Consider the following 27,863-nt stretch of genomic DNA (forward strand, 5'->3'; position numbering starts at 1 on the left):
CCCTGCCAGGCAAGACAGAAAAACCCTGGCTTTCTCATGGATTTCAAATTCTAGACAGATAGAGTCAATAGAAAGACAGGCTGGAAGGGACTTTTGCAGGTCATCTAGTCCAACCTTTTGCTCAAAGCAGAGCAAAGTTCAGAGCTAGGTCAGGTTGCTCAGGACCTTGTTTATCAAATTTTGAATACCTCCACAGATGGAGATGAACATGAAGAATTTTTAATTCTGTTCAGTAAAATGATCTTGCATATGTTTTTACATAATGCCATAATTTGTTTTGAACATATATTGTATGTATATTAGATATTTTGTTTTCCTACTGAAGCCAACAGGGACTAGGAGAGCACCTGAAATTTTTGGTTATCTAGTTGTCTGAAACCTGCTCTAATTACATAAACTTGTTATGAGGAAGGGCAGGGAGAGAAAGTCATGAGGAGGCTGACATCTAGCCTTGGTTTATGATGAACACTTATCTTATCAACCTACTGTTAATAAACTCACTAAAACAATAAAGAGCAAGATTTAATTTTAACTTGGTTTACTGGCCTGCTTTAGCAATGGCTAAAGGTGATAGCTTGGAAAAATATTAATCAGAGTCAGCTATTTAAAGTCAGAACTATTTTTTGGCAGTTTCTGCAGGGAAGTTCATCTACCAGCCATCAACCATGAAGATTCTTAGCTACCTCCTGGTTTACCGAAGGTTCCTGCTCATTGTCCTCACCCCACTGCTTTTACTTCCACTTCCACTTATCATCAAAACCAAAGTAAGTGACCTGCTTTGAGAGGCAATTATTTTGCGCCTGTATGCCAAGCCTGAGACTCCCAGATCTTTTCAGAATCATAGAATGGCTTGGGTTGGAAGGGACCTTGAATGACTTCATGATGTTTGCATTGTGGATTTTCTTTTTGGTTTTTTTTTTGGTCAACTCAGAGTATCAGAGTATTTGCATAGAAATCTAGAGAAGACAACAGCTTTAATGTAAGATTCTGTGCTGATTGCATGAAGTTCTGAATTATATATTTGTTTTCTTCTTCAGGAAATGTTTTTCTCATTTAACATCATCTAAACTACTTTGAAAATCCTGTCCTTACTATTACATTTTGACCACTTTTAAACAGCTTTGTATGATTGACAATGGAGATGAATTGTCAGGAAGACAACTGCAATTACCTTTTTATTTGATGATGGATTTTGTTAAGTTCATCATATATTGTGTTGTTTGATAGCAAATGACTGGAATCAATGATCTGAGAAATTCTCTCTGGTTCTTAAATAGAGCAAAGGTTATGGCAGGACAGCTTAGTTTTATTTTACTTGAAATAAATTCTTCTGGCATTCAATAACTCTTGTGACAACTCCAGGCTGATGAAACAGCTATCTAAAAACGTTATTAGTGATTCTGTTTAGGATAGCTCTGATGTCAGCAGAATGAAATAGAATTCTCCTGTGATGTCTTGTCACACATGCATTATATGGATCATGTGTAACAATACATGAAATTCCAGTTCGGAAGTCCTTGCATCACAGATAGATAGTGGTTACAGGGCAACATACTTCACACTGTCTCACATCACAGTTTCAATATTTCACTTTCCTTTCTGAAGGGAAATTCTTGAGAAATTCTTAATGTGGTAGGACTTAATTGAGATGAACTTTTTCTAGGTGATAAATGAATTAACACTATCAGATTGTTTCATACATAACACAGGCTTCCCCAAAAAAATTAATGCTAGCCATAGCTGACTGACTTGCATTTAATATTGTTTTCCAGTCAGAGGTTCCAAGAGCCATTTCATTAAGCTATTCCTTTCCCAAAACAAACCATCTCTGCTGCTGTTGAGTAGTTTCATGCCCTAACCAGTGGCATTAAAAGATCTAAACAATTTTCCTCAAGAGCAGAAGTATAAATCAAAACTACACAAAAGAGGTTTCTAGGATTCTAGAAGAAACTAGGCTCACTTCATCTCATTATATTTGGCTGTGGCTGCATTTTACAGGCAGCATTGAAGTAAATTCTCCTGAAAAAAAAATCCTGTTTTCCAGGAGTTTAAATAAAAGACACTCACTAAAAATACAAGTCTTAAAAACAACTGTGTTTCTTGCACAATGCTTTTTATACTAGATTATATCCTTGCCTTATTGATGCTGATGACAAACTTCATTGATTACAGGAGAGACAAAATTTGACCTATTATTGACTGAGAGTACTCCTAGAGGCTTAAAGGTTTGCTTGCAGCTGCAGAATGTTTGTTATTTACGTTAATTCATGGTCTAAGAATGCTCCAGAATGACCTATATGATTAAATGTGCTAGAAGGAAAAGGCAGCTGACTTTTTTTTCACCTTTCATAAGTGATAGAATTTAAGTCATTTTACTATGTCTTAGAAAATATTCTTTAAAACTGTTTTACAGACTATGTTTCTTATCTTAGCAGGCAATAAGTACCCTAAATTCAGGTCCCTTGACTTATACTTGTTCCAGGTGGGGGGAATCTCTCTACTGCCATAGCTCGACTTTTTGCAATTGTGACTTTTTTCCTGGATGATCCACTCATATTTTTGTTGGTGCCTTTTTTATTCTAGGAAGCAGAATGTGCATACACGTTGTTTGTAGTTGCCATCTTTTGGCTTACAGAAGCTCTGCCACTGGCTGTTTCAGCTTTGCTCCCTGCCTTTATGTTCCCATTGTTTGGTATAATGGAATCCAAGGAGGTAACCCTTTTTTTCCTCTCTATCATATTATGGATTTCAAGTATAAAATCTCCAAAGAATGAACCACATAATGTTGAAACTGGATAGGCTAATTCATGGATTTGCTGAGTGCCAGTCACAGTAGGTCTGCCTCAAGACAAGACCCTGTGTGCAAAATGCTGAGTATATGTCTTCATGTCAAAAAGAGAACACCACAGATGTTCATACTCTAAGTCTATGTTTAAAGTTGTTCTTTTATCTGTTGGATAGATGACCAGATTAATAAACCCAGCATTTCTTTGGTGATTTAGTTTGAGAGATGTGACTGATGATCTTAGGTTGTTCATACTATAAGCCTTATTTTTCATTTTGTTTTAACACTATGCACTTTACTGCAGTTACTCTTGCATCATTTGGTTAAACAAAATTAACAGTGTCAACAAAATTAATAGCCTAAATTTAAGCTGAAATAATTTCTCGATATTTATTTCAATATATATCCTTGCTGATTTTTTTTTCATTAAATCAATAATACCAAATACTAGTAGAAAGTCACCATTTAGTTAACAAAGTATTTTTTGTTATTATTTCAGGTAGCATCTGCTTATTTTAAAGACTTTCATCTGCTGCTGATTGGAGTAATTTGTTTGGCAACATCAATAGAAAAATGGAATTTCCACAAAAGAGTGGCCTTAAGAATGGTGATGTTGGTGGGTGTCAACCCTGCATGGTATGTGCTAAACAACATCTTGAAGGACAATAATACTTGTGGAAAGCTAGGTATTCCAGAAATGATTGCCTACTGCTTTTTCTGTAGTACAAATCCAGCCTTTGTTTTCTACTGAAACAAAGTAGATATTTGAAATTATGTGATGGATTTGCAGGTGACACTTTACTATTTTGCTGAAATCCTAACTGAAGGTTCCCTGCAGTGATTCTGTTCATAATAAGGATCCTTCTGAACAAAAAATCTGATGAATCTGTGAATAATGTAAGGCTCCTTTTTCTTAATGATGGTTAGTACATTACACATCTAATGCTTACAACTGAAAATCTGTGCTATGCTTATTATTAATTTGTATTTCAATACTGTTTGCAAAGTTCTGGACACTTCCCAAAAATACAAGAAGAGTTCAAATACACAGTGAGAAAAAAAGTCATAAAACTAGAGATGTGGTGGGGAAGGAAAAACATATCAAGCACAATGTCTTAATTTATGTTTTTTTCTTTATCTATGAAGAAAATATCAAAGGAATAGGAAATTCCCCAGCTGGATGAGGTAGTGAGGGAAATGAAGTCACACAGTCTCTACTTACTCACTATCAGCATACATCTTACGAAGTGAAAACTCTTCTTTGCTTGCTTTACAAGCTTGTGGAAAAGCTTTAGGCCACAGATTCATCTGTCAGCACACCAATAAGGCTGCAGATAAGATCTGTAGAGCAAATCTGGCTTCCCAGAATACATGATGCTTATGACTCCTTGTCAGGAAGCAGACAGTGACAGGGAGTAAAAAGTCAGAAAAATAGAAACTGCAGGTCTAAAAACCAAGATGTCTCTTGGGTGATCTAACTAATAATACCTCATGGAAATGCTGATTATTTCTATTCCTCAGTGATTTGTCTGTCCTAATTTTACATAGCACATGTAGTTTGATTTTTTTCCTGCATCTTTTGATAGCTGTTAGCTTTCTTGTTGACAAAGTGCTCTTTACATTCTTGTTCAACTGCCTCCCATTATCTTTAGCTACATTCTTGAGCTGTGCAGTTTTGGTTATTTCAACTTCTCTTGTTTTGGTCACTCCTAAATCTTCACCCTTTGGCTGAAATCTTGAAAGGGAGAACACAAGTGAATGGCGTGCTGTGCTAAGCTGAACACTGCTGGGGACCTTGCTGTGGGCACGGAAACCCACAGCCAGCTGCTGAGGATACCTAGGGCCACTCCACAGGCAGCTTTGTAACCCTGAGGAAGCAGTATCCCTCATAACTATCATCTCAGCTCTGTCAGGTTTCCTGATCCTGCCAAAAGGACAATAAGATTTTCATAAGACGATCTGTGAAGGAGAGGGTCTTCTCACCTCCCAGTGCCTGCTGGGCATTAGCTATGCCCACTACGAAGTGATGCATGCTCTGCTCTGTGCATAGGCCTCTGCCTCTGCTGGCAGGGGTCCCCAGCCAGCCTGGGCCCACTGGAGCCCCAGCCAGCCCACGGCAGAGGTATCATTGTAGGAGGTTTCTGCTTTAGAGGGCATGGAAGATGCAGCAGTGGAAGGAGAATAGCAGGAGTCCTCTGCATTCTTCTCGAGAAACTGGCTTGTATCAGCAACAGTGTGGCCAGCAGGAGCAGGGAGGTGGTTGTTCCCCTGTACTGGGCACTGGTGAGGCCGCACCTCGAGTCCTGTGTTCAGTTTTGGGCCCCTCGCTACAAGACAGACTTGGGGTGCTGGAGCGTGTTCAGAGGAGGGCAACGAAGCTGGTGAAGGGTCTGGAGCACAAGTCTGACGAGGAGCGGCTGAGGGAACTGGGCTTGTTTAGCCTGGAGAAGAGGAGGCTGAGGGGAGACCTGATCGCTCTCTACAGCTGCCTGAAGGGGGGCTGTAGAGAGGCAAATAACGGTTTCTTCTACCAAGTAACAAGCGATAGGACAAGAAGAATTGGCCTCAAGTTGCACCAGGGGAGGTTTAGGTTAGATATTAGGAAAAATTTCTTTACTGAGAGGGTTGTCAGACATTGGAACAGGCTGCCCAGGGAAGTGGTTGATCCACCATCCCTGGAGGTATTTAAAAGATGTGTAGATGAGGCACTTAGGCACATGGTTTAGTGGTGGACTTGGCAGTGTTAGGTTAACAGTTGGACTCAATGATCTTAAGGGTCTTTTCCAGCCTAAATGATTCTGTTTCTATGAGTCCCCAAAGGACTCCCATCATTTGAGCTATAAGGTCAGGTCTGGTCTGCAGACTAGCAGGGAAAGGTGAATTGGTCTGTACAACCTGCAAGGACTAGAATGAGTAATAAAACATTGATTGTGCATTACATAGCAAAGAGTGACTTTACAGTTGAATGTAAATGAAGTTTTCATCCAAGGTTCCATGCAGAATATTTTTTAACACCACCGCAGGGAGAATGATGCAGAAAAACTGGGGCTGAACAGGTTAGGACATACTTTATAATTTTTTAATCTATTTTAGAGTCACTCATTAGAGTATGCTACACTATACTAAATGGTCACCTGACCATCAGTCCATCAAATGCTGGAAATTTTTGATGAGCAGTTTTGAAACACCTTAGTGAATGTCTTAATTTCCTTTGGGCTTAAATCTTCTTGCAAACTGTACTAAAATTATATTTCTCTACAATGTGAACATTCATATTCAGCGTGCTTAGCCTGACCAGTATTTTCTGCATAAAAATTTCTCCTGGAAACACAATTCTTCCCCAACTTCCATCTGAGGACCTAATCAAAAACTGCATAAAGTTAATGGGTTTTATGCTACTGATGACAATTTCTGTTGAATCAGGTCCACCACTTGCAGGTCTGCAGATCATTTCATCATTATGCAATTAAAAGTGCACAGATAAAAGACAAGGTGCCCCTACTGAGAAAAACATCATGTTTGAAATGTTGTTGGTATTAGCTGAAATGAAAGGCTATGAGAGGTACTTTGAATGGTATTTTATGTCATAAAACATTGCTCACATTAATTTTTTATAAAATCTTGTCTTCATGTGCTGAGTAATCCTTACAGTTTTTGTGAAGATTTTGATCAAGGCTAGGCAAAAAAGAGCTTTACAAATCACACAAATGATTTCTCAGAAAATGCTGTAACACTGTAGTCCCTCCACTCACAGTGGTTCTCTTGCTGTGGTGATGCATGGCAGGTGTTTAATGACACTGCCAACACCTTGGGCAGGCTGTCAAGAGGACTAGTCTCATTTACAACTCCAAGAGATGCATTAAAAATGGCAATGTGGCCTGTAGTCTATGTTTACTGTCCAGCTTCACCAGATATGTCATGAAATATTTGATTGTTTTTGTGTACAACTAGAGTGACTACAGTCACTGATGCGATTCAGTGCACAGATGCAATTCCTGTTTGTAGTAAACTTAGCATAAGCTGTGCCAAGACCAGACTAAGACGTTGTAATGACCATCACTTTCCCATTTAATATCAAATATGATGTTTATTGAAGAACAAATAATCCCTACACCTGTCATGGAGCTCCAATTAAGAACTGAGTAAAGTACCACTTACTGAATTGTTAATATTTCTTCCTATAATGCCTGCACTGGTATCTAGAGGACTTACAGCCTTAAGTGGTAAGTCCAGGGTTTTGACCTAGCTTGTACAATATGCGATTAATAGCATTAGCAGTATAGCCATTTTAACTTTCATTTGAACTTGTGACATGCATGGTGCTCTTTCTTCAAAGGTGATTCAAACACAGTATCATTCTGTAAATAAACATGATTGCTTCTGTTTTGATTTATATTTTTGATCCTTTAACTCTAAAATACGATAATTTCAGTGCATTTGATCAAGATAATTTTAATTCATAAACTTCCTCAGAGGTCAATTACAAGCTTTAAATTTTCAGTGTCACCTATATTCAAGTTTTCTGTTGAAAAAGCTTTCCATTTATATTAAATAGAGCGGTGCTAGGAGGTGTTGCTGTAGCTGTCACAGACTCTTCTCTCCTGTTCCAGGCTTATGCTGGGTTTTATGGTTAGCTGTGCTTTCTTGTCAATGTGGCTCAGCAACACCTCTGCTGCTGCCATGGTGATGCCAATTGTAGAGGCTGTAGCTCAGCAGATCATCAGAGCTGAAGCAGAAGCTGATGCGCTGGAGATGTCTTGCTCTAACGGCTCCATCAACCCGGCACTGGAGCTGGACGGTAGGCATACAGTGCAGTTTTTGTCTTTGCCTGCCCTCACTCTGCAGCAGAGTAAGCACCACATGAAGTGAAGCTGAATGGCTAGGGAAGCACTAGCATCATTACATGATTCATTGTGAGACTTCTCTTGGATTACTGTGTGTGAGGGCTCTCATGTTCACAAAGATTAATTAAAACGGAACGGGTGCAGAATATGGCAGCTATATGAGAGGATGGAAGAAGAGAAGAGAAGAAGAGGCTGGCTTGTTCAGCCTAGTAAAATGTCTGAAAAGAAATGTGACTACAGGCTATAAATACACTGAGGGTTAAATGTTAGCAAGAGAAAAGAGCTCTTTAAGCTCGAGTGTAATGTTGGGAGAACAAATGAGTCTAAACTGGTTACGCACACAGTTGCATTGTAAATTAGAAAGATTTCTCCTCATTAGAAGATTCAGAGTCTAGGGAATAAGAGTCATGAAGGAGTAGGGCACAACTCAGCTGTTTTTATGATTGGCATTTGTAAATGTATTGATGGGATGATGTGAAGCGATTGCATGGAATGGGTCATGCTGATGGAGCCTCTCCAGTTTTGCTCCCTTAAATAGTTATCTGTCTTTGCATCAATGTCTTACAGAAAATATAGGAGCATGTGAAAGCAGTGACTGGAAAAAGAAAGAAAAAAAACTTAATGGGTAATAGTTATTCATTTACTAAATGCTGTTCTAAGAATTCACCTGAATAGAATATCTGTTTATTGCAATATGTGCCTTTGTTTTTCCAGATATGATAACAATGTGGGTAGTACTGTGTGCACAATTGAAAAGGAGAACGAAAAAGAAAAGGAACAGGTACTTAAGGTGTCTTTTTATTATGCAGCTAATGTGTGTAACTTAGTTTTAACCCACATCTCATTCTTATGTGACACTTAACATGGTACAAATAGCAATGAAGCTAGTTTCATGTGAATAAGAGATACACATGTAGATACACATGTGTAGATACGGTTCGGTTATCTAATTATTTCATTAGTGTTTTTGTGCTCCCAGTGTATTTCACACAAGTTAAACCAACCTCACCAAACTCTATATAACAGGTATATATAAAGGAAGTTCTTGTGCAAAGACAAGAACAGTTCAGGAAAAGGACTTCAGAATTTGACTCTCCCTCCTTTTCCTTTGCATGAATAACTGTAGTACTACTGTAACAGCAAACCAAACCACACTGCATACAGCTATATTGCCAGCAAATTGTCTGGCTCTTCTGGGATATTCTTGAATCCTATTTTTGTGCTTGATGATGAGCCCTTATATATTAATTGGTATATATTCTTTCTAAGCAGAACCTACCACCTGCTGAAACAGGAAAAAAAAGCAGAGAGGACAAATACAGTGGGATTTTCAAAGTGATGTGCTTATGTGTTGCTTATTCTGCTACCATTGGAGGGCTGACCACAATCACAGGAACATCGACCAATCTGATTTTTGCTGAGCACTTCAATACGTAAGAGACTATATTAAATTACTCGTATTCTTCTTAATCCAGAATTTTAACTGTTTTTTTCTTGAGCTCTCACATGGCTCCCCTAAAATGCATTAGAAAACTTAGCATTTGATTTGATATTTGATTTTATTACTTTCTTTTTGTTATTTTTTGTTAAAGAGATAAAATGAAATTGCATGGTTGTTATTTGCCTTATACTGGGAAAGGCTTTAAGTGATCATGCAATACATGCAACAAGATGACCATTCTTTGGTTAAATAGCACTTTACTCTTTGAATAGCTGCATGGAAAAACATGGGCTTATCTGAGAAGGATGACATTACTTAAGTTCAGACACCATCTGAACTTAAAGGACTGTTATTCATTTCCAAGTACAGTAGGAACTAAGTTTGGGTCTGATTAGCAAAGAGCATCAGGAGACTTTCAGGAGGCTATGCTTAGTGCACTGTTGAAATGAGGAATTTAGGTCCATTAATCAAAGAAAAAGCAAATCATTTCAAACCAGTCTGAAACTTTGCATTCAGTGGAACACTTTGTTTTGAGGTTATTAAAAACATTCTTTAATATTCCTTTTCTTTTCTATGTAGAACTACTTTGAAAAGAAAATTGGCAGATTTCATTCCAAAGCTTTTGAAAAACCAATAGTTCTTGCTGAACTTTTTTTTCTTCTGCAAACTACTAATTGCCAGAAATATTCCTACTCTAATTTCAAAATAGAACAAAATAAAGCACAATTCTTTTATTACCCTCTGCCCACTATTCTGTATTGCACATGGCAAAATGGTGAAAGACCAGTTATTGATGGATTTTCTTCCAACCTGTGTTCCATGAATGGATGAAATTTAGCTTCAGCATGCTGCTAAAGAGAGCTGAAGTGGTACAGTCTGTAAATCAGCCTGTGCAAAGAGAATAGCAACAATGGAAACAGTATGGAAATTATGAGTGCCTGTTATTGAGGCCAAAAAATACACAGGGCAGACAGTGGCATTGTAAGTCCTTCAGACTTTAACTTTTAGACATGTAAGTAATTCTTGTTCAAGCAGGCTTCACACTCAAAAGCCTAGAAGAATCCAAGATTGATTACTAGGGGTAAGAACAGTTCTTGTTCATTTCCCTGAAGTTGTAGGAAATGAAGAAAACTGTCTTGCAGCTGGGTTTTCAGTTTGTCTTAGCTGTTAACAATCTCTTCAAGAATGCATAAGCAGATTGTTTTTCTGTCCCTGGGTCTTCACCCTCTGCTAGGACCATGGGCCATACATGGAGCACTGCATGTGTAATCCAGTTTTATACCCCACCAGGATTTTGTTTAATCCTTACACAACCACTAATCCTTAACTGAAGTTGAATCTACCACCTAACTGTGCAAATATTTTTATCTTTAACTGTCTTGCTCCCCTCCTTCTTAGAGGCCTCATTTGTATTTATGCCCTGTGTGAAGTGGGAATTGACCTGTTAGCATGAATGGGACACATTTTCAGTCTACCTTTATGTATCATAAGCATCTGAAGTAGAATAATTGAGCAAAAGAGCTGTACATACAGCATATTCCTGGGTTTTCCACTTAGTGATAAAACACTTAAAATGGCACTGCAAAATTTCATGTTCCTCATATCTTCCCAATTTCAGTATTAAATAAGTTGGAATTAGAGTTTACTGTTCTCTACTTCCCTCCTTTTCATTTGTCACATGAAGAGGAAACCAAATGTGTTAAAATTGGAGCCTCTGTGTTGCTGGGAATCCTCAGCCTGCTGTTGATTTGGGACATGCAGTTATGCTGCGTTCCACAGGGCAGAAGCAAACAGTGGAAATGATGCAATGCTAAGCACCCCTGCCAGTGAGATCAACTTCCATAAGGGCTCCTTTTCAAGACAGATTTGTTACTGTTCCTCTCAGGGCCACTCTATTCATTCTTTAATTGTATGCAAAGAGACACTACAATAGAGCATGTAGAATATATCCAGCTGAAAAAACGGGGGGGGGGGGGGGGAAGTATTGGCTAACACACCAAGAAGTTGTGTAACCAGCTAGCAGGCTAAGCATTAGTCTGCTCCCTACTGCCTATAAGATGCCCAGAAGCCTTTACTGGTTGGGAAGGTTGAGATGGGTTGGTCCTCACTGCTCCCTGAAACAGATCCTCAGTGACGCTGGGTCCCTTTTTTCTGACTCTGTATGTTTTCCCTTTAGTATTTTATTCCTTTCTGTATTGGTGGTTTTCCTCTTGAATCCTTCAGACTGCCACAGATCACCATGTCAGTTATCTCACATCTGCGGTTTTACCTATCTAACCTTGCATAGCTCTGCTGTAGAGACTTTCTCACAGCTCTTTCCCACGTGAAGCAGTTTCTTCAGCACTGCAAGCCAAGGTCCACAGCTGGGCCATATCAGAGCAGGGCCATGGATCCTAAGGAGCACAGGCAGCTGCACCCCAGCGTGAGGGGAAGGCTGCAGAGAGATTAGAGAGAGAAATGGTTACCGGACAACACTGTGTCAGAGAGAAAACTGAGTTCTCCTGTGCCTGAGGAAGAGTAAATCGTACGATGCCACATTTGGTTCTCCAGTCAGGCTCACTGACAGGTTACTCAATTTCCTGAATACTATTCTGGTAACTGACTTTGACCTTCCAACACGAAGAATCCAACTTTGCCAACATTACATTATTTTCAACCTAAGCAATTTTATAGAAGTCATAAAAGGAATAATCTTATCTGGATTAGTTCTATGGACCAAATTTGTTGGCATTCGTAGTATTTCCCTGGAAAGAGTTTATTGTTATTGGCACTGAATCATTGTAAAATGAGGATTATTAAAATCAATCACAGTTTTTCATTTTCCAAAGGAAATAGGTCTAGAAAACAAATAGTTCAGTGTGTCCTGTCCACCCTTGCCTCAGGCAAGACCCATAGTAAATAATCCAACAATAGCAGGTAATCCAACCAGCACTATATAACAGATCATTTTTTTAAATCTTTTAAATTGATCATCCAGTCTACCTGAGGAATATTTTCTCTGGAGATGAAGAATACCTCACTTTAATATTAAGATTACTAGAAATATTTACATATATATTCAGCCCTGCACAAACTTACTGTGAAACCTGACCACAATAACTTAACATTTTATAGTGGAATTGACTCTTTAGTATAGAGTTTTCAAGGGCTTGTTTTGTTGCTCCATAAAGAATTATCACACTAATTCAGGAAAGATCATAAACACTTTAGCAAGTGATGAAATGCTAAGTCATTGCTATGCCGATGTCAGTTTTTTCCTATCTTGGAAATCGTACATTCCAAAATGGATGTGGCTAATCATGTAATAAAAGCTAAATAACCGTGTAATCAATAAATGACATATAATAGCGCAATGCCTTTTCTTGTTCCAGTTTCAATGTCTCTTCACTTTGTACAGTTGCAATTTAGAACATCACCTCAAGAAGTAGGTATGAGTTTTGGTTCAGTCCCTGCTGGCACTTTAACTGCAATATATGTAAGCATTGTATAAATATAGATAAATCCTAAAATTTGCACAATACTTGAGAAAGCATTTATAATAAGTGTTTACTGCCTCAAAGACCTATGTGATGATCAGAAATCCGTTTCTTCTAGCAAGGCCTGAAATACAAAAGATTGACTAATAATTGGAAACAGTCATTACAGCCTCTGTCTGGACATTGTGATTTCCCCTCCATCTGACTTTTGCATCAAGGAGGAAGGTTGTTCAAGGAGACTAGAATTTTCTCACTTTTAGCATTAAAAGCTCTCTCAGTAGAGCTGGAGGAGCTCAAAGGAAGGATAACTTCTGCTCATAAAGTAAATTGGAAAACAAGATTCATTTACCTGGCCTTTTTGCCTATCTAGCATCTATCTAATTCAACAGTAAATTCATTTCTTTCAGAAAACCAAAGCCCATTTCTCCTTTTCTTAAATGCACATGGCAGGGAGAGCTCTGGTTGAATGACCCATGTCTGTAAACAATAGATTAAGACAGCCTCAAAGACACAAGGTGACTGGAGAGACAATCCACCTAACAAATAAGCATTCCTGCCTTTCCTGAAAATTAGTAATAATAATTCTGGGTTTAGAAGCCCTTGTAGAACCTTAAAGAATGTAAGTCTCAGTGTTGTCTCCACTGTTGTCTTCTAAGTTCATTGGAGCTTGTTCATTTGAGTGTATTTTCTTGTGTTGAAGTCCTCCTAAAGAACTGCTTTTCTTCAAGTTCCGTTTCTTTGTACTCCAAATGGTCCTTAACACTGCGAGTGGCCCTTTCTTGCCTACTGAACTCAGGTTAGATACACCTCGGTTGGTGTCGCATCCCCAGTCCTGTTGCTGATCCAGTGCCCAAAGAACTGGCACGGCTAGCTCCTGCAGTGGTCATAATGGTCAGGAACAGGACAGGAGGGTGAGGGAAGAGGACCATGCTGAAGTCAGCTGCCAGCCAGAAGCACTCTCCTGCAGCAGGACTTTCTGCACTTCTCACAAGTCTCCATTCCTTTGCAAAGCTCAGCTAAAGTTTTTTACTTTTACTTTCATCCAGACGTTACCCAGCTTGCCAGTGCATCAATTTTGGATCCTGGTTTATCCTTTCCATCCCCATAACAGTTATTATTCTGCTGCTCTCCTGGGTCTGGCTCCAGTGGCTTTTCCTTGGGTTTGAGTAAGTAAATGTTGTAATCAATAAAACTAAAGGTTGATGATATAAGATATACTTTGTACTAGGAGTAAATATTGCATCCAATGTCCTTGGTTAGTATGGCTGAGTCTCTGGATGGGACAAGAATTTTCTAAAACAAGGATCCTTGACTACTCAGCCCAATGTGAAAAGTCTGTATCACAAATGATGATACCCATTCCATTAGAATATACATGCATCATCCTTAAACAGTGCATGTGTGCAAGACAGAAGAATACTAAAATTTTATACATTTTGGTCTAAGACTGGAAGATGTATAGTCAGGATGTTGCCCTTCGCTGGAGTCAGGGATTGACTTGAATACTTGAGCAATATCTGTGTTATAAACTGGATGACTATATTTGCAAATGTGAAGTAAAAAATTTCCACTTTCAAAAATTTATTTGTGGTGTTATGGTGGGTTTTTTTCCACTTCAGAGCTTGTGCTTTTCAAATTTCAGAGGAAAATACTTCTTTTGGGCTCATTCTTCAAAGCCTTGTTCTCCATGAATTCTACCACCTCTACTACCATCTGCAGAGATAACAGTAGGGACATCTGTCTTCCAAAATTACATGGCTGCTTATGGTGCAAGAGATGAAGACTGAGCCTGTCTACTCTTAAGCAGACTTAGAATCATCCCACACTTACCACTCTTTATGTGAACATTTATTGTTTCATTTTTCTTGATTGTTTCGACAGTGTTCTTTTTAACATTGTGTAAGGGTCTTATCCAAGAATGAAAACCTAACTTATAGCAAATAGTCTGCTGATCAGTATGCAGGCTACCTATGTGATACAAACTTCTTCACTACAAAACAAAGTAAAGCAATGTCATAGATGACTTTCATTATATAGCCAGGTTATGTATTTGATTGTTTCAGTTAGTTCCCACGATTAAAGCGTCATCCTTCCTGGGCAAATGAGCTAGTCGATAACAGGGTACATTCTGTTTCTGCCTCTGTCAGTCTCCCACTGGGCTTTGCCAATTAATTCCAATACGCTCAGTTTGGTGCGTGACTATTAAAAGGGAGATACTGCATTGTAAAGTGAAAATTTTACTTTTGTAAAGTGCTATTGGTAACTGGAAATGTTGGACTTTTTTTTGTTTTCTATTTACACTGTTAATTCGTCTTTCAATATTGCTGATTTACATTCCAGTTTTAAAAACATGTTCAAGTGTGGCAAGAAGAAAACAGCTAGAGAAGAGGCCTCAGCACAGGTGATTCAGGAGGAGTACAAGAAGCTTGGACCAATGAGGTATGTCAAACTATAAATCTGCAAGCAGGAGTGAGTAAATCGAAGTGTGAATTCAGGAAAACATATAACCCATTCTGTTTCTGCTATAGTTACCCAGAAATTGTTACACTTGTCCTATTCATTCTAATGACCCTACTGTGGTTCACCAGGGAGCCTGGCTTCATCCCAGGATGGTCTTCACTTTTCCCAAAGTAAGTAATCTTTTTGATACACCAACAAGAACTGTACTGTGCCTTACCTACATACCTTCTTTTCTTTTCATTTTTTTAAAAAATAGAGTACTTTCAATAATTCAGAAATATTGCAGGCTGAAGTTGTTTAGCACCTTTGTAGTATATACAGAATAGGTAAACTCCAGCCATTTCATAGATCTATGTGTGCAATATCTGAAATATGATAAACCCATTACGGGATAAAATAAAGTGCCTCCTCAGAGGGATTATGCCTAGGTTTTAGACTTCATCCAGTGAGGGAGAATGCATAATGACTGATATTACAGTATCCTACTTCCTCATCAAATCTGCAATTTCAAGAATAAGTCTTTGGTTGGAATTTTTTGATCTACTGTCCTTACTGACAGCCACACTCATATGCATGCAGGTCAACATCCTGTATTTTGACAGTTCTAATTAATGATATAAATTACTACCTGTTCATACATGACTCTCTCAACATCACAGTCCAACTAACCACCAAAGAGGCAGGAACAATTCAGGAACTATTATATTTTTTTGCCTTCTGCTGCAGCTTGGTTATGCAGTCCCTTCCCCAGGATCACCTAGACTTTTTTCCCTAAGAAATTGGTCACTCTTTCAAGAACTTATAACACTGTGATATCTCCTGTTCTCTTGCTGTAATTACTGTAATTTCAGTTCTGTTCTTCTGTGATAAGTGTCTGAGTTTTGCTCTGGACTACTGGGAAGTAGTTGCAGGATTGGGAGGAGCAGGACTTTGTGCTGTTTAGGTCCTTCTGGATTCAACATTTATAACTGGATGGGTCAGAGGCCAGTGCTGGACTTGGATGGTAGTTTTCCATTTTGTTTTCCTGTGTGTTTGTCATAAATGACATGCGAACATGCATCCATCATGCCTCCTCTTTTTAAATATATTCCCACCATACATACACTCACAGACACTCCCCCGTGCTCTGCCAGAAAGTCAGTAGGGGACGTTACTAGGAATAATTGTAGCCCTCTGAAGATTTAAAGTGCAAAGCAAAATCATTTTGTGCAAAAATAGCATTAAAAAGTGTATTAAAACCTAAGATTGTTTTTAAATTATTTGCTTTTCAATTACCCCCAAAATTGCAAAAGAATATCTTTTTCCCTTATAACAACAGCAGATCTGATGATCATTGTCTCATTTGAAACACTGCATTCTTGAAGGGGTTTTGGAGTGTTGACCTAATCAAGCAATCAGCTAGCTAAGCAATCAGGCTGGCTTTGCTTCTCTTTCTGCTTCATATTAACATTCAGCGCTCATCGAGCACCATTTAACAAGATGCATCTGATACTGAAAAACAGACATTGTAAACAACCTTTCAAATACAGGACTTACGGCTCAAATGAATTATTTCAGTCCAGAGATCCACATTTTCCTATTTGAAGTTGTCTAGTTACCATTTTCTGAGGATTTTGTTCACTGGCAGGGGAAAGCAGAATATTCTCATAATAAGTGTGGTTACAGATTCCACATGGGGATGTTACTTTGTGGATGCCCTCTACTGTTTTCCTTGGAAGGGAATGCAAGCACATGCCATGCCACATTAGGCTGAATCATGTTATAATTTGGGTGAGGTAACCTGAAGAGAAACAAAGCTTGTGTCACTCCCTAACAAAACCTTTAAGGGGAAAGAAAGCATTTCTTACTATTCAGACTTTGCCTATTTCTAGATAGCTTTCATTTATCAATTAATTGCATTAACAGGCATAAAACCAGGCAATTAGGTTTTTACTTTTCTGAGCAACAAAAACTTCTCAGCCAAGATACATGCGTGGGGCAGGGTGCCAGCATACTGGGAGTAGTAGTAAGCCATCTTCTTTGAAGAAAACAAAGAAACAGGAAAAAGAAACTTAAAACCCAGGAGCTGCGGTTCCATCAATGGTTACATTGCACTCATCACCATGATGCCCAAGAGGGTTCTAGCAGTGTGTGAACTGCGGCTTACATCTCTCACGCACTTGTTCCCTAATGCCTCCATGTACAAAATTGCTTGGTGTTTTGGATTTAAGTATACTGATTGGCATGTGCACAACTTCCTTAAGTTTATGTTACAGGAAACAACTGTATGGAAATATTCTCTGCCCTTAGAAATCTGATTTCTTATCAGAAATCTGATAGTACTTACTTTCCACAGGATCTTATCGCACAGTCTCAAGCCAGCCTCAGGGAAGTTCCGTCACCTGCACAGATGAGCTTTGTCCTTATGAAAAGCCACAATGTCAGAGCTATAAGTAACCTTGAGACCCTCCTGGACCAGTGAGTGGGTCCTATTAGGTGGGAATCACACCACTACCAGGGTCTTAAACCAGACAGGACCATCAGTTCATTTATTCTGACATGCTAAAGATCAGAAGAGCTACATTGTTCTGTGTGTTAAGCCCCGTACAGGTTTATTTTATTAGAATGTGAATTCCCAGAAAGAAACCAGGCTTGATTTCAGGGTGGTAAAGCACACGTTCCTCAGATTTTGGAATTTACTGATTTCCTTGATAGTCTGTCCTGGTGGATAAACATCTCTGCTGCCAAACTAAATAAGACAAAATTGCACCTTGTTTTCTGCTTGAATATAGCTTCCAGCCATCTGTTTTTGTCTTTCCCTGCTGGAATAAAAACTTTTCCGTGATAGGTACTTTAAGGATATATGTATCTGATTTAATTATATCACATTATAAGCTCTGTTTTGACAAAAAATGGAATGCTCAAAGTTTTGCTTCAAGAAACAAATTCCCATCACTCTCACCACCCATGTTCGTTTTCTCAACACCTTGTGTGCATCCTCACAAGTTACTGAATACCCCTTTAAAATACAAACATTTTTTGAAATCCCAGCAGAAATATTGGTATTTAATGATGATACCACCCCACTTTTTAAGGGCTACTTTTTGAAATGTCAGCCAATTTTTAATCCACGTTTCTACTGTATCTCTATTGAGTAGAGTTCGTCTTTAAGCAGCATTATCATATGCCTTTCAAATATACATTACCAGTTAATTTTTCTTAAGAAAATTTTGTAAATCTATTAAAGACTAATCCTTTACTGTCCTGCCCGGAGCCCCTGTTACCTCCCTCTGGAGGCAGACAGCAGGATGTTTTAATAAATATTGTATAACGCTACAGAGAGCAGCACAGGGTAAAAATGCCTGTTTCCTCCCCATCTGTAGACAACACAGGATCACACATCATTTCTGCTGCAGCAGTTTCCTTCCATGTCCTGGCCTGATTCCAGGCTGTAGGGTATTAGCTTCAATTAGAGGAGTTTCAAGTTGGTCTTTGGCCAGGACTTTATGAACCTCACAAGAAACAGAAAGTTCAACAGTGGGCTGCAGCTGATTACAGCTGATGCATGCAAGGTGGGCTTCCCTCAGGCTTCCTCAGATTATTGCCTGAGTGTACTCTTTCTTTTTTCTGCATAGTTTATTCCTTTCTTTACTTCCAATACAAGGCCACTATGTACTTTTGCCCACAACTCTGTTCTCTACAATGATCTCAGCTGGAGTCATTGTGAGATCTCCTTAATCATCAACAGCTTTTTTGCTTCCTTATAGGACAATCAGATTTGCAGTGTTATAAGCAGGTAGATTTTATATATGGAATTGTATTACAGCTTGGATAAATGGACTTTGAAAAATGTTTATCTCAGTATTTGATAATGATTGAAAAGCTTCTGCTTGGAATGGTGCTATGTTGTCTCTTCCTAATAGTATGGCTAATGGTAGGATGTTGTGTGTGTCCCAAGCAGGTTTTCTGAGAATGGTGTTTTGCATCAGGAATACTAAGTTTTTGTGAGCAAAAAATTACACCTCCCTAGTTCAACAAGGGGAAATGCAAAATCCTGCACCTGGGGATGAACAACCTCAGGCACCAGTACTTGCTGTGGGCCACCCAGTTGGAATGCAGATTGGTGGAAAAGGACCTGGTGGTCCTGGTGGACACCAAGTTGAACATGAGCCTGCAAAGAAGGCAAATGGTATCCCGGGCTGTGTTAGGAAGAGTGTTGCCAACAGGTTGAGGGAGGTGATCCTTTCCCTCTGCTCATCACTGGTGAAGCCACACCTGGAGTGCTGAGTCCAGTTCTGGGCTCCCCAGTACAAGACGTGGATATACTGGGGAGAGTTCAACAAAGGGCCACAAAGATGATTAAGGGACTGGAGCATCTCTCCTGTGAAGAGGGGCTGAGAGAGCTGGGACTGTTTAGCCTGGAGAAGGGACATCTTGTCAGTGTTTAAAAATACCTGGGAGAGTGCACAGAGGATGGAGCCAGGCTCTTCTCAGTGGTGCCCAATGACAACACAAGAAGCAATGGGCACAAACTGAAACATAGGGGTTCCCTCTGAACATCAGAAAATGTTTTTTACCTCTGAGGGTGACCAAGCACTGGCTCAGGTTGTCCAGAGAGGTTGTGGAGTCTCCCTTCTTGGAGATAGTCAAAAGCTGTCTGGACACACACAGTCCTGGGTAACTGGCTCTGGGTCACTCTGCTTGAGCAGGGGGGGTTGGACCTGATGACCGCCAGAGCTCCCCTCCAATCTCACCCATTCTGTGAAGAAGCAGCTGCCTAGAAGAAAGTGGCAGCATGACTTGTTTCTGTATCTAAATCTTGCCTTCCTTCAAAACTCCTAGCAAGTCTTGAGAGAGTGCAGGATAGGATCCTAGAGGAAGAGATTTTCTGCTGTTTAGAACCAGTGCATCTGGTCCTAGGCTAAAGGTGATATACAGGCAGAACCCTCTGCCTTGAGACACCATAAGAAAATAATAACTTTTTTTTTTTCCTAAAGTGTTTTCTGTGCTAGCAGACCATAGGAAGCAGGAGACAGAATGTATGAGGGAACCACTTCAAGTTCTCTGGCAGCTTCCTTTTGTGACAGCGTTAGCTGAAACTGTGCTGGTTGTGGTGTCAGTGTGCTATGCATATTAAGGTCTTTTTAATCTCACCTAACACTGTTGTTAAAGCAAAGGGAACTACCAGATTACACATTTGTCATATATAACTGGGAGCTGATTTTTCCCTTTCAGTGAAAAGCCCTGGTTTAGTATAAAACTGTAAGCTGCTGGGCAGATCTGCTGGGAAGTTATGTTTGGACCTACTGTAGCTGCATATGCAGAAAAGCATATGGTATGAGGCTGAGAGAACAAATATATTGGTATATTGGTTCAGGAAAACTCACAGAAGAACTTACAGAAAATAGAAAAAATTAATAACGGAGCTTAAGAAAATGTTGGGTTTAACTTTCTTCAGCAAAATTCTTATTCATCTGAATGACCATCTTGACTGAAATAAGACAGACTGGGATATGTCACCATTTAACAGTGTATAACAGAATCAGATGGATATGTTAAAATGGTCTTAGAGCTCAGCTTTTCACTTTACTTGATCTTGGGGCTACTCTGTACAAGTTAGAAGGAAATTGGATCAGTTTAAGAAACACAAGTGCAAGCAGTTCTCAGGCACTGGAAATAATGAAAATAAACATGGCTCTTGTGTCTATGGCCCTAGTAGTGACAGCCATAGGAGGATGATAATAAAGCTCTGCTGCCTTCTTTTAGCTACAAAAGCATCACTCTCTGTAGGTATGCACAGCACTCTTAAGGTCTGTTGGACTGAATGTATTACAGAGCATATTAAAGTCATTAAATTTATCATTGAACTGTGAAAATTAGTTGTTTAAGCATCAGCTATTCTGAAACATTCCCCTCCCCCAGCTTATCTCTGTGTAACAAAATAACAGATGCTTACTCAAGATGCTTATTTATGAATTTAGAGGACTTACACCTAATATTTCTACAGACGTGGTGAATTGACCTTTGACTGGCTGCCAGATGCCCACCCAGCCACTCTCTCACTCCCGTCCTCAACAGGACAGGGGAGAAAACAAGATCCAAAAGCTTGTGGGTCGAGATAAAGACATGGAGATCCCTTACCAGTTACCATCACAAGCAAAACAGACTTGGTTTGGGCAAAATTAGTTTAATTGCCAATTAAAAATAGAATTGGATGGTGAGAAACACAAAAACCAAAACACCTTTCCCCCACGCCCTTTCTTTTCGGGGTCAACTTCAGTCCTTCATTCCTAACTCCTCTACCTCTTTCCACTGCACCAAGCAGCACAGGGGATGGGAAATAGGGGGTTGTAGTCAGTCTCTCTGCCACTCCATCCTCCTCCTCACTCTTTTCTCCTCCTCCTCCTGACTATATATATTTATGTGTTTTTTTCTTGTCAACTTCTCCTTAGGTATAAAGGCTATGCTACAGATTCAACAACTGCCTTAGTGATAGGCCTGCTGTTCTTTATTATTCCAGCAAAAACATTGTCTAGGACTTCAAATGGAGAAAACAGTTGAGTATATTTTGATGTGGATTTCACTACAACAAGTTATCTAAGATGCTACCATAAATATAACCTACTGCACTTGTTAGAGGAATGTTGTTACATACTAATGTTACAATCTTAATACAGGATAATATCTTACTGGGATATAAAGCATTCCTGGCCTGGAAGTCAGTGCCAACAATTAGGCAATGTGAGCAGCAGGAGCTAGCGCTGTGCAGGAACCTGCTACCTGCAGCCCACCGCTGCCAGTGGGAACCACCTTTCCATTGACTGCAGTGGGCTTTGAATAGGACTGCATGGGGCAGGGTTGGGTTTATTTTTTGAAAATGTTGCTGTTTATTTAAGGTACCCTATAAAATTTGACATGTTAAATGAGTCCATTCTCATTTAATTGTTCCCCTTCAAAATGGAATTTATCCTGATTAAAGTATACCTCTGGCTTGTCCTCTTCATGTATTCAATTCTGCTGCTGAAATCCATGCATTCTGAGGGTTCACAGAGAATGCAAGATCAGAACCTCAATGAATCTAAGTGAAACAGCATTTGCTCAGCAATCTGTCTGAATAGCGCAGTTTTATGGAGTAAATTAAACTCATTGATATCCCATAGCTAACTTCCACATAGGGAAGGAGGGAAGAGGGGCCAATGTTCCACTGGTGGAAACCATTATATCTCTATTGTCTTCAGGCTGTGACAGTTTTCACCAGCTAAGGATCTGTCCCAGGAAGTGCAGGTTGCTCACGTCAAAGACTTTCTTCATGTTATAATGATGAGATTTTGCCTTTGAATATTTCCCAAGTACTTCCTCAGAGACCTTATTTCAAGATGTTTTTCAATATGTTTTTAAATGTTGATGGGGGTTTTAGGTTTGTTTTGGTTTTGTTTTTTCTCTAGCTGCTTTTGGTTACACTCCGCTGATTACTTGGAAGGAATTTCAGTCATGCATGCCCTGGGAAATAGCTATTCTTGTTGGTGGTGGGTTTGCACTGGCAGACGGCTGTGAGGTAATGCAATTTATAGAAGATGCTGAACAATTAGCATGACCCACATCAAGAGCAATTCAGACATGCAGTGAATTCATAGTTATTCTCTTGTTTTAGCAAGTTATTCTGTGGCAATATTGAACATGACAAATGTGACCAATATTCAAGACGTTCAGAAAGCAGGTTTACAAAAAAAAGAGTTTGTTTTGTCTTTAAAGACTACGCACAATGGTGACTACTGTTTGCTATTTAATTTAAACCTGATGGTGGTCAGAGTTGTGCAGACACACCGTTTCCAAAGCCTTAGGGTTAGTGTGCCATGTCACTGAGGTACCTCCCACGTGGAGCTCTGCTGGCTACTCCAGTAAATCAAGCAGATTTGGGCCCAAACTCTGGTTATGAAGCCTGATATATGCATATTACAATTTTCTGATTATGACTCCTTTAAACATCTCAGAGGTGCAAATATAAATAAATGGAATGTCGTTGCATGGGTTCCTATAGGACATCATCGAATTAGAAGAATGTGCTTAAAAATATGTGGTAGGAATATGGAAAATATTTCAGATTTTTTTCTCTTTTACACAAATATTTCACAATTAGCAGATGAGTAAATTCCTGGTTTGTACCATTTATTAAATTTTCTTTTCATTGGTTTGTAAAACATAATCATGTTGTCATATTCCTTATGCAGGTTTCAAAACTTTCTGAGTGGGTAGCAAGTAAATTGACCCCTCTAGGATCATTACCCTTGTGGCTGGTTATCCTGATATCATGCCTTATTGTCACTTCAGTAACAGAAGTAGCCAGCAATCCAGCTACGATTACGATATTTTTGCCCATACTATCTCCTTTGGTGAGTATAACACAGCTTGGTTTTAATCAGAATCTGCTCTATCATCCGTGTAATAATATAGCTGCTCAAAGAAGCAGTTTTTAACAGTCTCCATAAAATACTTCATGCTTTTTTTTTTTTTCTTTCTGTGCTGTGTTGTATTTTGGATACTTGCTTGTTTGGGGGCTTTCTTACAAGAGATGCTGAAAATTCAGTAAAATTAGGTAAAAGTTCAATACTTAAAAATCAACGCCACTATTCCTGTTTGTGAGTAGTCAAAGCTCTTAAAAAGGACAGCTCTCTTTAGTGTTTCTTCAGGACCACATCTTCAGAGAATATGGTTAACACTGCAACTTTCATGCTGTCACCAAAGAGAAGAGAGGCTAATAGATGTGCTTTATATGTAGTTCTTAGCTCAATTGTGTCCTTTCTTCTCATAATCTTTACCAAAACACCCAGTTCTTTCTTCTTCAAAACTTACTGATCATCTTCTAGTCTGTAGATTTTCCTCTTGGCCAGCCTAGACACGTACTAATGCGCTTTCCCTCTCTTGCAAAGAAACCTTAGCCCTCACTTCATTGAATCTCTCCTATCTATTAGATACAAATTCAACTTTATCATCTTTCTTGCAGTGTTTTTGCTTTTAGTGCTTGTGCACTGTGTATAGTCTTTGCAATAGTCTTATTTTATGGACTCAACTACAATTAGAAAACATCAGGCATGAATTTAAAGTTTAGTAGCTATTCTGTATTAGAATCACCTTTTCTCCTCTGAAGCATTCCCAGATATAATCTTGAAAATGAGTTATCAGAAAAGGTTATTTCTCACTATTTAAACTGGCAGCTCTGTTCACAGTTCACTTGTGTTAATGTAAGAATTTTGTACTTATGCATTTCATTTGGCAAATGTGTCCCTTGACAGCTGTTCTCTCTCTTTTATTTTATGATAGGCTGAAGCCATTCATGTGAACCCACTTTTCATTTTGATACCTGCTACCTTGTGTACTTCCTTTGCATTCCTGCTTCCTGTAGCAAACCCAGCCAATGCCATTGTATTTTCATATGGTCATTTAACTGTTATGGACATGGTGAGTTTTAAGTGAAAGTCCCTAAAGGGGATTTTTAGCATTTTAAAAACTTTCTTCAGTGTCTTGATGTATGTTTCTGCTTTCTTTTCCCACTCCTTTAGGTGAAAGCTGGTTTGGGCATTAACATCATCGGAGTTGCTGTAGTTATGCTTGCAATTATGACATGGATAGTGCCTATATTTGATCTCTATACTTACCCAAGTTGGGCACCAAACATTCCTTCTGCAAATAGCACTGGGCTGTAAAAAAAAAAAAAATCCTGGGGATTGGTTTGGATTGGTTTCGTTTCTTTTCTTTTCCACTGACGTGGTGAGTCACTTAAAATGCTTTTTGTCACCACAATGATGCGGCTCCACATTACTATAAATGCCGTATTTCACAGTCCCAGAGACTGATGATCCAGTCTGAGAGTCTAATCAGGAAGAGTGCTAGACTTTCTAAATATCATAAAGTTAGATCAAGTTTCTAATCTAGTTCAGCTAGTCTGAATTTTTATATCTTCCTGTTATGAAGGAAAAAATAAATGTGCATAGCCATTATCACTGGCAGTTTGCCCCCATTCTCAGGGTAGTGGAATAATGAGATTTAGATTTTATTATTTCAAATACTTTTTCTTACTAATACTTTGGCGATATCTGGGGTTGTCAAAGAACATATTGGTTTTCTGTTTTCTAGATTCAAACACTGTTTGAAATGGTGTTGATCATGAACAAAAGATCAGGCAGGGGATTGTCTCAAACACATAGTTTACAGACCTGACAAAAATGCACAGAAAATGGAGAAGAGTAGCATGACCACTTTACACAGCACTTTATCTGTTAAGCACCTTGCAATATGGAAGGACAGTACATATTTAAGTATATGTTTAGTCTGCTTCCTTCCAGGACCTCACTGAAACCTGTTGTTGTTGTCATTTAGTATTTTTCTGAATAGATATGTATCGATAGATATGAGTTGATCTGTATGAATGGAGACTAAATTTTCATCATACCTCTCTGCCAAAAGTAGAGATACATCCCCTTGATGAATGAAAGCACAAGATATAGAGTGCTGAAGATGTGACGCTCAATCCATCAATCAAGACTACAGTGCATCTTCACAGAGAGGCTCATGATCTCTACAGGCCAGGAGGCAGTTTAAGGTTACTAGACTGTGTTAATGTTGTGAATACAAAACAGTGCGGTGTAGTCAGAATGGAAGTTTGAAGTTCAAAGGTATCTTCAAATAATGGTATTTTATATGGTTGTTACATGTTTTTCACAGTAAGGACTAGAGTGGTGTTCTTTTGTTGGGAAGACCCATGACAATTTGTAAAAAGCGTTTAGTTAATAGTCTGAATCAAAGCTGCAGGTATTTAGCTTGGGCCATCCCTTGGGGCACATCTATGATGGTTGTAAACCTTAATCTGTCTTTTACAGGTAGTGTAAATTATCCATTTTTCCTAACAACAACAACAAAAGCGCTTTTGGTTTTTGATTAGATGGTTTGTATCTACTTTTGATAGTGCATATTTAGAGATGTCAGTCATGACTTCTATAATGCCAGAATACAGTGTATAGGATTGTTACGTATGTAGTTTGCTTCCATTAGCTACTGGTTGCAGATTTAGCTGCAATGAGTTATTAAAGAAGAACTTTTTCTTAGCAATGATGTTTTTGTGTAAGGAATTGCTATCTGTACATGCCACCACACTTTTCAGCCTGACTGAGGCTGCTATCTCTTTAGGATGGCTACCTCCCTTTTCTTTTGCTTTCTTTCTTTCTTTTTTTTTTTTTTATACAGTGCTTGGTAAAATAGGGCTATGTCCATGACTAGGCTAGTCAGGAGCTGTCACTATACAAAAAATGGTAACTGATCCCCTGCAGCAATGATTATGATTACAGATATGCAACACCTGGCTAAATGAAGCCTCTAACCCATCAGGTACTAGAGGCAAATGCTTATGCAAGTACCTAATCCAAGATACAGGTCTTGGATTATATCATATGGTGTCTTCCCGGAAGGATGTACAGCACAGGAACAAGGAGCTCATAGTTTGTGTAGGCCTTTGGTCCTGTGGGCATAGAGAAGAGAACCAGCTAAGAGAGTGCTCTTACTTTAAGGTTCCCAGGTATCACCTTTCCAGTTCTATCAGTAATTTTCAGGTTATGCAAGAGCAGTGGAAACAGTGAATCATAGACTATTTCAAGTGGAAGGGATCTCGGAAGAGCATCACGTCCAACCTCTTGCTCGAAGCAAGATTAGCACTGAATTCAGACCAGGTTTTTCAGGGATTTGCCTAGTCACAAGATTTCACTCTTGAAAATCTCCAAGACATAGACTGCACAACTTCCTTGGGTAATGTTCTCCAGTGCTTTACTGTCCTTGTGGTGAAATGTTTTGTCTTTAAACAAGTGAACAAACATATTCTATTAATTTTAGTGGAGCAGACTGATATTTCTTAGTTCTATTTGAGATAGATTTTTTTTCTATGTGTAAATTTTTTTTTTACATTTTTTTTAAATGAAATATGAAAAAGGGAGAAAAAGTCTTTGTGGCCTTACGTTCAACACTTCCAGTGAACTTGATATTTTCAGTCTCCACTGGTCTGCTCTGCAATGAATTACCAGTAAAATAATCATGTGGCTACTGTTGTTCAGCCAGAGGAAATCTGTTAACTGCTTATGAGCTGTTCTGCAGTTTTATTAATGTTCACAATACAGAATTGGCTGTTGTAACTTCAGCCTTGAATATGACATTGAGGTCTACAGAGGCCCATGAATGCACTGCTCTGTGAAATCATGCTTTGACACCTGTATTCTCTCTTCAACTTGTATATCTTCATGGAAGAATAATAATCATTTTGCACCATTTTAGAGACCTGTTCAGAAGTTGTCAACTGTAGTAAGTGATACAGTTTTCAGTTTAGGCTGAAGCTCAGTTTGTGCCAGCTGATTTTCAGCTGTTCATTTGCTTTACTTTTTTACTTTTTCACAGGATCATAGATAATGTGATAAGAAAAGCCCATTGTGTCTGAACTCTCACATAATGCAGACCACAGAATTTCCCTAAACTATTTTTTCAGGACCGGCAGCATGATAAAGTATCTTAGTAAACAAGAAAGAAGATTCAAAATGTTTAATGAAGGATGCACTTTTAACAACTGTTTTCACTGCAATCTGTGTATGCAGTGAATAATATGCAGAGAGAAGGGAGGGATTTATAAAGTAAAGAAAGTTAGTAATCTGTTGGGCCATGTGTATTTATAAGCTATCAAAATGAAATGCAGAATTATAAATAAACTGGCTTTCAGTGACCAGCATCCTTACTGTCACAATGTACCAAATTAGCAACAAAAATGGAGTGATCAAGCATGAGGGTTTTGAGAGATTGTATCCTGTAAGTAAACCAGTCATGAATAGGTGAATTGGTAGTATTGGGAA

The 27,863-nt window shown here is 38.8% G+C and overlaps 1 protein-coding gene across 2 annotated transcripts; it reads left to right on the forward strand.

Moving 5' to 3' along the window:
• The first annotated feature begins 650 nt into the window (after positions 1-650).
• Positions 651-24,686, forward strand: SLC13A1 (solute carrier family 13 member 1). 2 transcript variants are annotated; one of them, XM_049813616.1, is made up of 15 exons: positions 651-764; positions 2,584-2,712; positions 3,285-3,421; positions 7,396-7,583; positions 8,197-8,254; positions 8,344-8,410; positions 8,902-9,062; positions 13,593-13,712; positions 14,887-14,985; positions 15,075-15,176; positions 21,438-21,541; positions 22,431-22,540; positions 23,214-23,375; positions 24,304-24,441; positions 24,543-24,686. In XM_049813616.1, exons 1-15 carry the CDS (start codon positions 666-668, stop codon positions 24,684-24,686), a joined length of 1,818 nt encoding a protein of 605 aa, XP_049669573.1. In that variant the 5' UTR covers positions 651-665. The 2 variants fall into 2 exon arrangements, with proteins under 2 accessions (XP_049669573.1, XP_049669572.1); XM_049813615.1 differs by having other exon boundaries at positions 666-764; positions 8,899-9,062.
• Positions 24,687-27,863: the final 3,177 nt, after the last annotated feature.

The sequence above is a fragment of the Accipiter gentilis genome, chromosome 11 (assembly GCF_929443795.1).
Source record: "Accipiter gentilis chromosome 11, bAccGen1.1, whole genome shotgun sequence".
NCBI lineage: Eukaryota > Metazoa > Chordata > Aves > Accipitriformes > Accipitridae > Astur > Astur gentilis.